We start from the raw sequence: 13,084 nt of genomic DNA on the forward strand, positions 1-13,084 counted from the left end.
GGTAAATTTTGACAAGGAGCAGAAATGCAGTTGTGGAGGGGAAAGGAGCTGTTTCACAAAGCAGTTTTCTGCTGGCTCTCAGCCAGGACAGTGGGTTGAACACCCCTGCTCTTGTTGAAAGTACCACAGGCTCTTTGATAACAAGTGCTCGGGGATTTGTTGTTTTAATGTTCCATCCAAAAAAGACATCTCCAACGACGCAGGATCCCAAAACACCTGCTGGGGTATTGGACATGCATGGAAGAGTTCCATCAACAGCATTTCCTTCAATTCCTTGGTTTTTCTTGGAAGTATCTCAACCCAGAGTACATCGACCACGCTTGACCTCACTTAGCTGCAAGATGTAACGAAGCTCACAGCTCAGCTATTCTGGCTACAGAGACTTTTTAATTCTTTGTGAATTAATTTAGTCTTCTTTCTGCAGCTCTTGGACAGCATTTAAAGAGAGTTCCCTGTACCCCAGCTCTGCAGTTTCCTCAAGTACAGTAACTTTTCCTTTCTTCCTCTGCCTGGTCTCAGGAATTTGCCAGCATCTATCTGAGAACAGTGGCCACGGGTTTGAGACTTACCCAACTCTCAGGGTAAAGAGGGAAATTAGTCTAATGCACTGCCTTAACAAAAGAAGAGAGTATGAGCATGAATAATTGATACCACTAGTCTGTGGCAATCGGATAAAATGAAGTCCCATTTGCTCAGCCTTATTAAAAGAGAGAGAGAGAGAGAGAGGGAGAGATGGTAAAGGTCGTTAAGGGACTTGTAACATGGAAAGAATCGCCTCTGAGATGGATAATGTGTTTTCTAATCTCTGTGGTCTTTAACTAAACATAATGGTAAAGGTACTCTGGCTATTTCTGGCTTGTTGAATTATTAAGCATTCTCGGAGATTGCTTGGCTCCCATCCAATGACTTAAGACTTTTTCATTTGAGCAATGTGAAGAGGTAGCACTTTTGCTGTCGCGCGTTAGAACCTGATCCATCTGCTTGGGGTATTTAATGCTTTTCCTCCCTCGTGTCCCCCCAGCCCCCCTGGGAGAAGGGCTGCTCGTTAGTGTGTTGTCCCAGGGCACTTCATTTCACACCCAAATGCTCTTGGTTCACTTACCTTCAGTTCAGTACCTATTAGGTCACTGGGCTTGGGTTGTCCATTATAGGATTATAAATATCTTTAAAAGGGTAATCCCTTTGCAGTGTGCATTATAGGATTATAAACCTCCTCAAGATCTTATGCTTTATCTGCCCTTTAACATACAAGCCCTTATTTCAAGTCTCTATTGACCAGGTATTTTCGTTCTTTCTCCTTGGCCTTTGTAAAGAAAATCTTTGTTGCCTTAGGATATTCTAGGAGGGCTCATCAGAAGGGTTGTAGCCACTCCAAAATTGTCATCAGGATGCTTTTAAAAGCCCTGTTTTCAATAAATTATTATTCAGCCTTGAAAAAAGCATTTTCAGTTCTTTTTGTTTCTTTACCTATTGGTTTGCCAGGATAAGGTTTTGAAATGCATCTCCAGACCATAAAATTGCTCAAGACTGAATTTCAATTTACAGATAGGTGTAAAACCTGAATAGTGAAAATTAAAAAGAGAATCCCTCTTCCAGTGGTAGGGCTAGAAATACACATATGCAGAATAAATTTTTTTTAAAAAGCAACCCAGCAATCTTTAAAAAATGGAGGTTGAAGTGAGAAGAGGAGGATTTGGAGAGGGTAGAAGAAGATGAAACAAAAGCTTTTCCTCCAGTTTTATGGATCTAAACCTTTATTTTTTTTACAGATTCTCTTTCTTAGATGCAAACACTTCCAATTGACAGCCACCCACAAGTTATGTGAGGAATGCAGGAATAATAAGGAATTTTTCAGCTGGTGCTGCTTACCTGTGAGGATCTGAAATGGAGGCTGCAGGCAGGAGAATGTGTCATATTTGCCCAACGTAGAACAGGGGGATCTTTAAATGTTATGTGGAAGCAATTTTTCATTGTGATCTTTCATGGCCATAACTGAATTTTCAAGTATGTATCATATGTTTATTGGATAGATGGGAGCTATGGTCATTTAGAGAAATTAATAGTTTATGGATGTTCAATTTAAGTATTAGCCCCAGGGGACTTTTGAGAAAGCAGCATTTGGCCCCTCTCCTCTCCAGAGTTTTACTGTGCAGCTGGGAAGGGCTGGTTCAGAGTCTCAACTGGGAGCTGGAATACATTGCTGTTGACCCCATCCTTTATTGTTCATAAGTTGACTTCAGCAGTTTATTGACTTTGTCTTTTGTTCCAAACTTTCCAAGGGGAAATTTGGTTGCCAGGCCCAGATATTAATTTCCTTTGCACTGAAAACCCTTGCCAGAATGTCATTATCTCTGGGTTTGGTTAGTGAGCTGTTTGGAAGCTGTGCTGCAAGTGAGAACAGGCTGTAAGTTGGTCTCTACCTTGAAGACTAACATTTTAATCCAGTTTTTCATAGGTATGGAAGTTTAAATTCATTGTTTTAGCAACTTTTATGTCCTGAGTTTCCCTGCAAAGGTAGAGCCTTCCTTGCTTTACAGAGCTTGGGTTAAATTCCTTTGGCTTTTGGGTTGAAGGGTGAAAAATCAGTATTTCAGACAGATTGCTTTACCAAGACAAGGCTGGGAGATGTATAATATAAGCAACTGAGGAAGCTGGGTATGGATGTGGTGATTGCAACAGGGAATCACAGAGTATTAGGACCTGATAATACGAATCTGAATAAAACCATCCCTGCTCTTTAGCAGGGAGAAGTGGTGGTGAAAGAGACCTGCAAATTCCCTGCCTTTCTTTGCAGTATCTCTAGAGAATTTTAAAGCTTCACCTTTGTTGCCTGGAGGCCTCCACCACAAAGATGGTCCCCTCCTGCTCTGTTCATTTGACCTTTCAGATGCTTACTAAGATTGCACATACAGGAAGCAAAAGACCAGGCAGCATCACTCTCTCTGTCCTGGCAAATGGTGAAATAATATGTACTGAACATGTAATGTATATTAAAATGCACATGGATATAGTCAGAAAAGCAGAAGTTAATAATATTGATGCGTTGTTGATGTTGGCAGATGGGTTTGGGTTTTTTTGAATGTTCTAACTGCTATTACTCTTTTTCTTGGTCACAGGTTTCTTTTCAATTAAAGGAGCATCAGCACGAAATTTAATAATGTTTACAAAGTTATGTAAGACCAGGTGTGATGCTGAGCTCCACTGGGCTTTGAGCAGTGCATTTTTCTGCTTCTAAAAATACTTCCTCTCCTCAACTGAAAGGCCCAAATAGATAAATCTCACCTGGCCCACAGGAGGGACACTGAACATCATTAAATTGCACAAAAATGGGGAGGGTGAACAGGCAGCTCAGACCTCTCTCCCAGCCTCTGGTGGAATCATCTTCGATGTTCCTTAAAATCAGTATTGTTTTGATTCCTCTTCCATCTGAGCTGCCCCTTCAGATGTGATATTTTTCTTCATCTGTTCCTGCCTCATGATCTGCACACACTCAGCTCTCAGTGTGCAGGTCTGCTCTTCAGTGTTTGCTGGCTTTGACTGATTCTTGCACAGTCCATCTGTCTAAACCTAAATGTTTAGATTCTGTTTTACTGCTCTTTCAGATGCTAAAATGGATGAAGAAGCCAATTGCATTCCCATGTAAGCCTTAAGAATGTGACCTGGAGAAAATCCTTATGGCTTTGCCTGCCTGAAAGCTCTACCTGTCTGATCCTGGCTGTCAAGATGCCTTGCATCCCTGCTTCTCAATGGATTCCATTGGGAAACCTGATTTCCTTATTTCTGAGGGTGCTGTTTCCAAAAAGCTTGTTCAGGCATTTTAACAGACTGCCCAGGGCAGTGGTGGAGTCACTATCCCTGGAGGCATTTAGGTGTTGTATAGACATAGTACTTAGGGATATGGTTTAGTTAAGGATTTATCAGTGTTAGGTTAATGGCTGGACTTGATCTGAAAGGTCTTTTCCAACCAGGGTGATTCTGTGATTCTTAATAGGGATAGATCTGTTATCTGAGCTGTGTTGAGAAAGGAGTCCCTGATGGTAGTAACTCTTCTGCAGCCAAACCTAGTTGTGCTTGAGCTACACTGAGCTGGTGTTTGTCCTCTTTCTGCCAGATTCTTCTTTACAACCTGGAAACAAGTCAGTGTCTGAAGAAGATGGGCAACTCCATAGGTGACTTTACGTGTGTCAACCTCCAGAACAGCCCTCCAAACATGCTTGTGGCAGGCAACAAAGACAGAAGGTAGGTACTACCAAGAGCTGTAACCCAAATCAAATGAACTTACTTCCTGACCTCCTGGCCTACATCTGGACCTGCTAGAATTTGTTTCTCCTCTAGTGTTTCCAATGCAGCCTGCATGAACTTCAGGAACAAAATATTAGGTAATAGTTGGAAGTGGTTGCCAGTTTGCTTTGTTTCCGAGAGCTCCATGGGAAGACTTTTCTTTTTAAGCCATTTGGTGGACACAGTTGGTGCACAGCCCAGCGAGACCACTTGGAATATCTTCCACTTCCCCACCACCACCAGCAAAATTAGTTTGGCATTTAAAAGCTCACTTTCTGATATTAAAAAAATAACCTCAGGGATGAATCATGTAGGATGAGATGGGTCCGTCTGCCAAATGATGTCAAGAGTGTATTTCGGAACACTGTGATGTCCCTCAGGTGACAAAAACAGAGAGACTTTCATGTGAATAGATTCCAGCTTCTATTTAGCTGATTAGCAGCTTTCTCTTTAACTCCTTGGCTTGGGGAGTAGGATTTTCCCAGCACAAAACCTGGTGCCAGGAACGGCCGCACTGGGAACAGTCGGCGCGAAAGGATTAAAGTGCTTAAAAAGACTCTTTGAGTCCAATTTTTTAGATTTTCTTTTTTTTGGCTAGTTGTTTGTGGGGTCTGATCCAGTGCACCAAAGGAGATGTGGGATGGCGAGGAGCCAGCCTCTAATGGCTCCCTCTTCCTTCCCCTCCTCCTTTCTGCACTGGGCATCAGGCTGCAGGTGGTGGTCTGGTGTGGTGGTGGGTATCAGCTTGTAAGGCGGGTTCCTCCCCTTGCCAAGTCCCAGACCTCTGTCCTGCCAGTGCAGCAGCTTGCAAAAATGATTATTTTGTCAAACAGCTTCTTTTCCTTCTCAGCAAACACAGGCAGTGTGAGCAAACCTCACATTTGCTCAGCAAAGAGGATCAAGGAAAGAGCTGAAGTTTGACACGTGTAACTGAATCCTTGGGCGTTTTTTCCCCTCTAACAGCAGATAATTGATTTTCCAAACCACCCCAGTAAAAATGCCTTCAGTTTTTGTCACTTGCACAATGATAGGAGAGTAGAGAAAGGAAAAAGAAAGTAGATAAAGTAGAAAAATCCCTGAAGTGAGATTGAAATTTACTCTTCATGCTAGAGTAAATGGCTGTGCCCTTTTCCCTCCAGAAAGCTTCTCAGTTTTTCAGCTCAAGCATTGCCTGAGTTCAGGGGTTGGCCATCACTAATAGAGCAAGAAGTTAGGAATCAATAGTTCAGCAAATGAGTTTGTCATCCAGGAGACCAGACTGTGTATCTCAGAGGTCAGTTCCTCTCCTGATGCTGCATGAAGGGTATTTATTCATAGGTGCTGGGCATCCGTGGGTGGGATGTGGCTTGAACCTGATACAGGGCAACTGTACTAAAGAGGGAACTGGCTCTGTGAGTGCTGACTGCTGAGGGCTAGCAGTTAGGAAGGGTACTGCTGGAGTTAAATAGAGCACTGTCACAATTTCACTAGGATATGCTGTTCTTTTATTGAGTGTCATGGTTTTGGGAAGAACACAGCCCACCCTGTTGAAGTGCAGTGGCTTTGGTAGGGCCTGGGAAAGCTCTTTCCAACCAAAACTACTCCTGAAGCCTTGCTGATGTGTCTGATCAGCTCCTGTGCTTCACACTGCCAAGAGATCTGATAACAGGGAGCATGTCCTGCTGCACTGCACAGCAACAGCCTTTTTCTTGGTGGAACCCAAGATGACAAACAGCACTGGGAAAGCAAAGATATGGCAAGCCCACTGTATTCCATTGCTGAAAAGTGGGGATCCAAACATGTGTCCCATGCTCTCTGAAAGGCAAGTGAGCTTAATTCAAAAATAGTCTAACTGGAGAGTCAAAGCTTGGTCATGGGCACACCTTCCTGACAGCTCCCTTGGATGGATCTGGTGTGTTCCCACTGAGCCCAGCTGTAGGGGCAGGAGATGGAGAGCTGTGCCAGGGCTGCATTAGAGCATCTCCCTGGATTTGCAAAATGCTTTTCTTTTTTGTTGCTTTTTTGGTTCTTGTTTTAATTAATTTATGTGGGTTTTTTTAAGCACATCTAAGCAACTCGAGTGTGCTTCTGATTCTTCCAGGGGTGTGCCAGAATGGACACCTGCCTGCAACCTGGGCCCTTGCTAATGAAATAAGCAGGACACAATCAGATCTTCGTTTCCAACTGTGCTTACCAAAGAGGAGCAGCTTTGATTGCTGTGCAGAACATGTGCAGCAAGACAGGGAGTGAACACTTCCAAAATCCCCCATCCTTACCCAAAGCACAGCTCTAATATGTAGCCAAAGCTTCTCCCTGCTGGAGTTGGAGAAAGGAAGAAGTCCTTTTCTCCATCAGCAACAGCTGCAATGGGGTTTTCCTAGGGGTGACTGGAGCCACATTAAGTGTGCTCCTTACTCTGCTCCAGCAGGTTTGTCTGGTGGATGTTGCCCTGCAGGAGTTTTGGGCTGTTGGTTGCCCTGTTATCCCAGGTGCTGACATGTGTGACCTGTAAAATCATCTGTTGCAATCTCCAGTTGAGGAAGGAAAAGACTTCCAACACCTAGGATCATAAAAGGGGTATGGAATAAAGGACAGTTAATAGGTTGGATTAAGTGTATTTTGGGGTTCTCTGGAATGAATGTATTACCTGGTGGTTTCATTCTTCACAAGCATCACTGGGAGAAACTTTCTTTGCCTTCTTTTCAAATCAGAATTTTTCCTTTTATTCTATTTTCACTCACTGCATTTTTTTAATTCCCCTGTGTACTTTGCTTTGTCTCTTAACCTTGATATCTAAGGCTCAGAAAACACTCCTTAGTGATGTGTGATGAGTTAAAAAATTAAATATCTTTAGCCTTCACTGGTTTTGTAGACTTGTTTAAGTAGCTGAAATCTTAAGCTCTTTTTTTTTTTTTTTTAACAGTTCTCTTTCTAGCCACATGTTCAATATGTTTCTCTTCCAAATGCCTTGTCTGAGTGATCAGTAATTTCTGAAAACCAGCTGTACCTGGGAGCTGCCTGCAGGCAGTAGTTACTTTTGGAAATCAGAAGTGATTCTGATTGCTGGCTGCTTGTGGATAGCTTGGTTTCAGTTCTGGTGATTAACTAAAGGGTATAAAACTGTCATTCCCTTGACATGGCTTTTCAATTGCTACCCATGGAGTCTCTTTGTAAATCTTTATAATAATAATCCTTTCTTGATCCTCATGATCATATTACCCCTTGGCCACGTGGATGTGGGTGAGACACCCAGGGGTAGGATGTGTTAGCCCACAACCTGGCACTATATGCCTCATGATATTGCTGGAATTTGGGGAGGCTCTTCATCTCAGTTATATTTTCTATCACCTAGGACTTGTAAAGAGACAGAGACATCCCATGTGGTGACAGAAGTTTGCCTCAAAAAGTCATTGATAATAGAAGTCAGGGGGAAAATGCATTGGTGCCCAGTGGATTTCTGGCCTTGTGGTGGGTACAGGGCTGGGGCTGTCCTAGAGGTGAGGGAATGTAGTGAGAGGATAAGGGGGAATGGCTCAGAACTGGAAGAGGGAAGATTGAGGTTGGACACTAGGAAGAAATCTGTGCTGTGGGGGTGGGGAGAGCCTGGTCCAGGTTGCCCAGGGAAGCTGTGGCTGCCCCATCCCTGGCAGTGTTGAAGGGCAGGTTGGATGGGGCTTGGAGCAACCTGGGCTGGTAGGAGGTGTCCCTGCCCATGGTAGGGGTGGAACTGGATGATCTTTAAGGTCCGTTCCCACCCAGACCATTCCATGATTCTATGACACATTTTCATAGCTCCAAAGTACTTGTTCTCCCAGAGCCCCTGGGCTGCAGATCCACAGCAGGTTTTATCTCTGGTCTTTATTTGCTTTCCTGTAGGGTCCGAGTGTTCGACCTCCGCCAGAGAGAATCCCTGTGCTCCCTCTATGCCCACCAGTTAGGAGTGTCTGCAGTCCAGATGGATGACTGGAAGATTGTCAGTGGAGGAGAAGAGGGCTTGGTGTGTGTGTGGGACCAACGGATGGGCACCAAACTCTGGGAGATGCACTCCAGGTAATGGTGGCTGCTTGGGGTCCTGCTGCAAGGGTGTTCATTGGATCTGGCTGACAGGAGGAATGTGGGAATGGGATGATCCAGAAGCAAAATGATAATGTGTCCATGTCTAAAGCTTTTGAGTGTTCAGTTTAGCTTTCATGTGATTTGGGAACAGATTGCATCCTCACTTTGAGTCCTGTGCAGTCATAGGCTCTTTATGGATCAGTAAAAACCAGTGCTTCAGTTGGTGTAAGGGAGCATGGAAATAATTTCCCCTGGGTTTTCCATGAAGTTCATAGTGTCTTCTCCTTACCCCATTCCCAACCAGTATTTACACTCTTGAACCTCGAATTTAAAGTGCTGGACTCCTGGATGTCACGTTCAGAGTGACTGGTTCTGGTTGTCTCTGCTGTGTCCTTACCCAGTGTCTGTGTTTCTGTTCACCTCATCCACACGTTCCCTTAACAGTCACCATCAAAGCCAGGCTGGTGTTTAATCTCATTTAAATATTAAAATGCCTGTTTGTACTGAAAGCACAGGTACAGGACTGAAAGTAGAAGCAGAGATGGGTATCCTGGAGTTGACAGAAGATTCCAGCCAAATTATTATTACTGATCAAGGCACAATTCCCAGGGACTTAAGGTTGTCTGAATGAAGACCTCAAGGATTTACCTTTTTATAAGTCTGAGTGATACCCTTAATAAAATGAACAGATAAATCCTGATTATTTTTTTCAAATGCATCTTCCCTGGAGAGGGACTAGATGAGGTATTTACAGGCAGAGGAGTTCAAGTTGGAGTTGTCATTGATGGATAGCAGGTATCTCCCTCTCTTTCACCTTGTGAATTCTAAAGCCTGTTGTGATGGGGCTGATGCATTAAGGACAATCTTGCATTGATTGTCTCCTGGAGCAGCAATAATGAGCACACCAAGGAGGAGGGCAGGCAGTGCAGGTCTGAGCTTTGGAGGGTGCTGAAAGTTGAAACCATTAGATGAAACATTTAAAATACTGTTTAATCTAGATAGGAATCAGAAGGGATCACTTCAATCAAAATGCTTTCCCAGATAAGGAGGTGTGTGCTGTTATCTGTGCTTACAGCCCAGTGTTGTGTGTGGAAAGCAAGGGCAGGAGCTGAGGGAGGTGACAGGAGACACATGAGGGTGGTGGAGATGAGCCATCCTCATCTGAGAAGATAAGTGATTCCCACTTGAGCAGTAAATGCTGTTACAAAGGTTCAGGGTTAGTTTATTCACCAGTGAGAAGAAGAAAAGCAGTCCTCTTACCTTGTGCTATAGCTCAAGTGCTTGTGGGTGTGGGGGTCCTGGGTGTCCCCCCCTTCTTTTTGGGAGGAATGTGCTGCTGCAGTCCTCAGAGCAGCAGAGCCAGCAGCAGCCCGGATCCCTTGCAGGCTGCCAACTGTCTGAATTTTGTGGCCTCCACGTGTGTTCTGCTAAGAGCCCACTAGATGGAGATAAAAGCTGCGTTCATCTGCTCCAGGCTGGAGAAGAGCCCAAGGTGCAGGTCCCCAGCCCCTGGCCGTGGAGATGGGGCTGATTTAACTGGAACCTGAGTTGATCCGGAGCTGTTCCTTTTAGGAGTCAGGATTTGAGGAGTCTGATGGAAGTGGCATCTCACCTCGTGCCGTGGGTTGTTTTTCAGACATCCCGTCCGTCACCTGTGGTTTAATTCTCACAGTCTTATCACTGCAAATGTCCCTGAGGAGAAGAGTCCCCGAGGTGCCACCATCCTGGACGATGACCTCGCCGTGCACCGCAAGTGAGTGGGGCAGCTCTGAGGGCAGGGCTTCTGCCTCTGCAAGGATCCCTCTTCCTATATGTTTTTAAATCACAGAATCCCAGATTCTATGGTTTGGGTGGGAAGGGACCTTAATGATCATCCAGTCCCACCCCCCTGCATGGGCAGGGACACCTCCCACCAGCCCAGGTTGCTCCAAGCCCCATCCAACCTGCCCTTCAACACTGCCAGGGATGGGGCAGCCACAGCTTCCCTGGGCAGCCTGGGCCAGGCTCTCACCAACCTCACAGCTAAGAATGTCTTCCTCATATCTAACCTAAACCTTCCCTCTTCCAGTTCTAATTCATCCCCCCTTGACCTCTCACTACAAACCCTGGTCAAAAGTCCCTCCCCAATGGCACCCTAAGCACCTGAGTCATGATCCAGAGCAGTAATAAAGAAGGTGTAGCATCTAAAAAATAAAACTTTCAAAGTTTAAAGTACTCAAAACCATTTATGAGTTGGCCCCTTATTTATTTCTGGGCACAAAAAAAAAAGCAGCATTTCACTTTCACCAAAGGAATGTAAAGGCCACAGAAGCCAGACAGGGAGTCTGGCTTCAAACATGACTACTGGTATCTCCTCCTAAAGGAAAACTACTGGTATTTTAACTCCAGGTTTTGGTATTTGCATCTCAGATGGCTGTTAATATGTTTAATTGAACTATCAAACTAAAATGTACTTTTCTTCCCCCTCCCTGAACAGATGAGAAATGCTTCAGCAGATGACAATCCTCTCTGCAGAGCTGGAGGGGGGATGATTCACCCCTTGTTTCCAGGGCTTGGGGGTGTCCTGGGAGGAGGCAGGAGGGAGTTTTCTCTGTTAAAACTGCACAGGCAGCCCTGGTGCAGAAGGGCTGGGTTTTTATATCCAGCTTCTGAAGCATCAAATTTGGATCCTTGTGGCAATCTCTGGTTCTTTTTCCCTGTTGCATTTATAATTCTAGAATTGTGGAATGGTTTAGGTAGGAAGGGACCTTAAAGATCATCCAGTCCCACCCCCCTGCATGGGCAGGGACACCTCCCACCAGCCCAGGCTGCTCCAAGCCCCATCCAACCTGCCCTTCAGCACTGCCAGGGATGCAGTCACAGCTTCCTTGGGCAACCTGGGCCAGGCTCTCACCACCCTCACAGCAAAGAATTCCCTCCTCATGTCCAACCTAAATCTCCCTCTTCCAGTTTTAATCCATTCCCCCTCATCCCATCCGTCCCTGCCCTTGTCCCAAGCCCCTCCCCAGCTTTCCTGGAGCCCCTTCAGGCACTGGAAGCTGCTCTAAGGTCTCCCTGGAGCCTTCTCCTCTCCAGGCTGAACACCCCAACTCTCCCAGCCTGTTCCCAGAGCAGAGCTGCTCCAGCCTTCCCATCATCTCCGTGGCCTCCTCTGACCTCGCTCCAAGGGCTCCATCTCTTTCTTATGTTGGGGGCTCCAGAACTGGACACAGTTCTCCAGGTTGGGTCTCACCAGAGCAGAGGAGAGGGGACAATCCCCTCCCTGGCCCTGCTGGTCACACTGCTGGGGATGCAGCCCAGGACACAGGTGGGTTCTGGGCTCCTGTTGAGCTTCTCCTCACCCAACACCCCCAAGTCCTCCTCAAGACTGCTCTCCATCCATTCTCCCCTCAACATGTGCTTGTGTGTGGGGTTGCCTAGACCTTGGTGCAGGATCTTGCACTTGGCCTGGTTGAACTTCCTGCACAGTGAAAGTGAGATGGGGTGTCCTGCTTGTTCTGTGCAGGTATCGAGGAGTGATTTACGCCTACGAGTTCTCGGTGGAGCAGCTGCCCCTGGAGAGCGTCCTCCCCATCTGCCGCTCCTCCTACGACGAGCTGACTGGTTACAACTACAACATTGGCCTTGCAGTTCCCTATGACAGCATCTAGGTAACTCACTGTACTTGGCTTCTGTGCTCCAGCCCTCTGCCAAGGACATGGCCAAAGGCAAAGAGGAGCTCCAGGGGGGACAAGCACCAAAAAGGTGGCGTTGGCTGCAGGGACATCATGTGGGTCGAGCGTTTGTCCGAATGTTGGGGAGATGAAGCAGAACAGAGTGTGGCTGCCCTTGAGCACATCACTGGTGTGTGTTGCTGCACAGATGTTCAGAGGTCCACTGTGGTGGGACAGGAGGGCTGGAGAGTGAAGGGGAACTTCAGTGTAAACAAAAATGTTCCTTCCTGCTGCTTGTGGGAAAACCTCTGCTGATCCCATCTCAGCAGAGGAGATGATCAGGATGTGAGAGCCCTGAGTGGGAAACTGCTCAAGTGGTGGGAGGCTGAGAGCACATTGAGGAGTTTGGGCCTGTCCTGAGAGGGGGGAATAAAACCAGCAACAAACCACCAAGGACTTGGAAGAAGCATCTTGCTGAACCACACGTTTGCAATGGCTTTCCTTGTCATGAGCTGCTGGTTCTTCTTTTCCTTGGAGTGCATTGGAATGTGTCTAGAAACAGGACCATGCATCAGAGGTTCTGGTGGTTGGGAGAGGGGAGTATGATGGAGAGAGGGAGAGGAAGGTTGGCTTTGGCCAAGCTGAAGGCTTGAAAACCCATCAGGCCACACGCATCAAAATGATTTAAAAATAAATTATTTTTGTAATTCTCTTAAATTCTGGATTAAATGTTTTCTAATTGTATGTGTGCTTGTAGGGGTTTTTGTTCTTAAGTCTTTCAGGGTGAACTAACCTCTCTGCACTGGAACAGGAGGCTGTTGTGTCTCAGGTTAGTTGTCAGGTGTGTTCTCTGCTGGATCATGCACTTCCACAGCATCTGGAGATTGTTCCCATGTGGCTGGGACTTGGGGTGTCAACTCAGTCTGTGCTTCCAAGCTGGGAATTGATCATGTTGGTGTCATGAACCAGAGGGGAGGAACTGGCCACAATCCCTCTGTGTGGGTCATTGGCACTCACCTGGGGAGAAGCTTCTAGGCTGGGTGGTACCTCCAGTGGAAATGAGAACCAGGCTTTATCTTAAACCCAAGTTGCACAGAGATGGAAAGAACCAGTTT

General features: G+C 46.0%; 1 protein-coding gene across 1 annotated transcript in view; it reads left to right on the top strand.

Moving 5' to 3' along the window:
• Positions 1 to 11,966, top strand: part of FBXW8 (F-box and WD repeat domain containing 8) — a 52,927-nt gene extending 40,961 nt beyond the window's left edge. Inside the window, exons 8-11 of the mRNA XM_009995683.1 lie at positions 4,112 to 4,239; positions 8,137 to 8,310; positions 9,953 to 10,069; positions 11,822 to 11,966. Of these exons, the coding sequence (XP_009993985.1) occupies positions 4,112 to 4,239; positions 8,137 to 8,310; positions 9,953 to 10,069; positions 11,822 to 11,966 (564 nt within the window). The remainder of the gene's footprint in view (positions 1 to 4,111; positions 4,240 to 8,136; positions 8,311 to 9,952; positions 10,070 to 11,821) is intronic.
• The last annotated feature ends 1,118 nt before the right edge of the window (positions 11,967 to 13,084 follow it).

The sequence above is a fragment of the Chaetura pelagica genome, unplaced genomic scaffold (genome assembly GCF_000747805.2).
Source record: "Chaetura pelagica isolate M959 unplaced genomic scaffold, ChaPel_1.0 scaffold254, whole genome shotgun sequence".
Classification (NCBI taxonomy): domain Eukaryota; kingdom Metazoa; phylum Chordata; class Aves; order Apodiformes; family Apodidae; genus Chaetura; species Chaetura pelagica.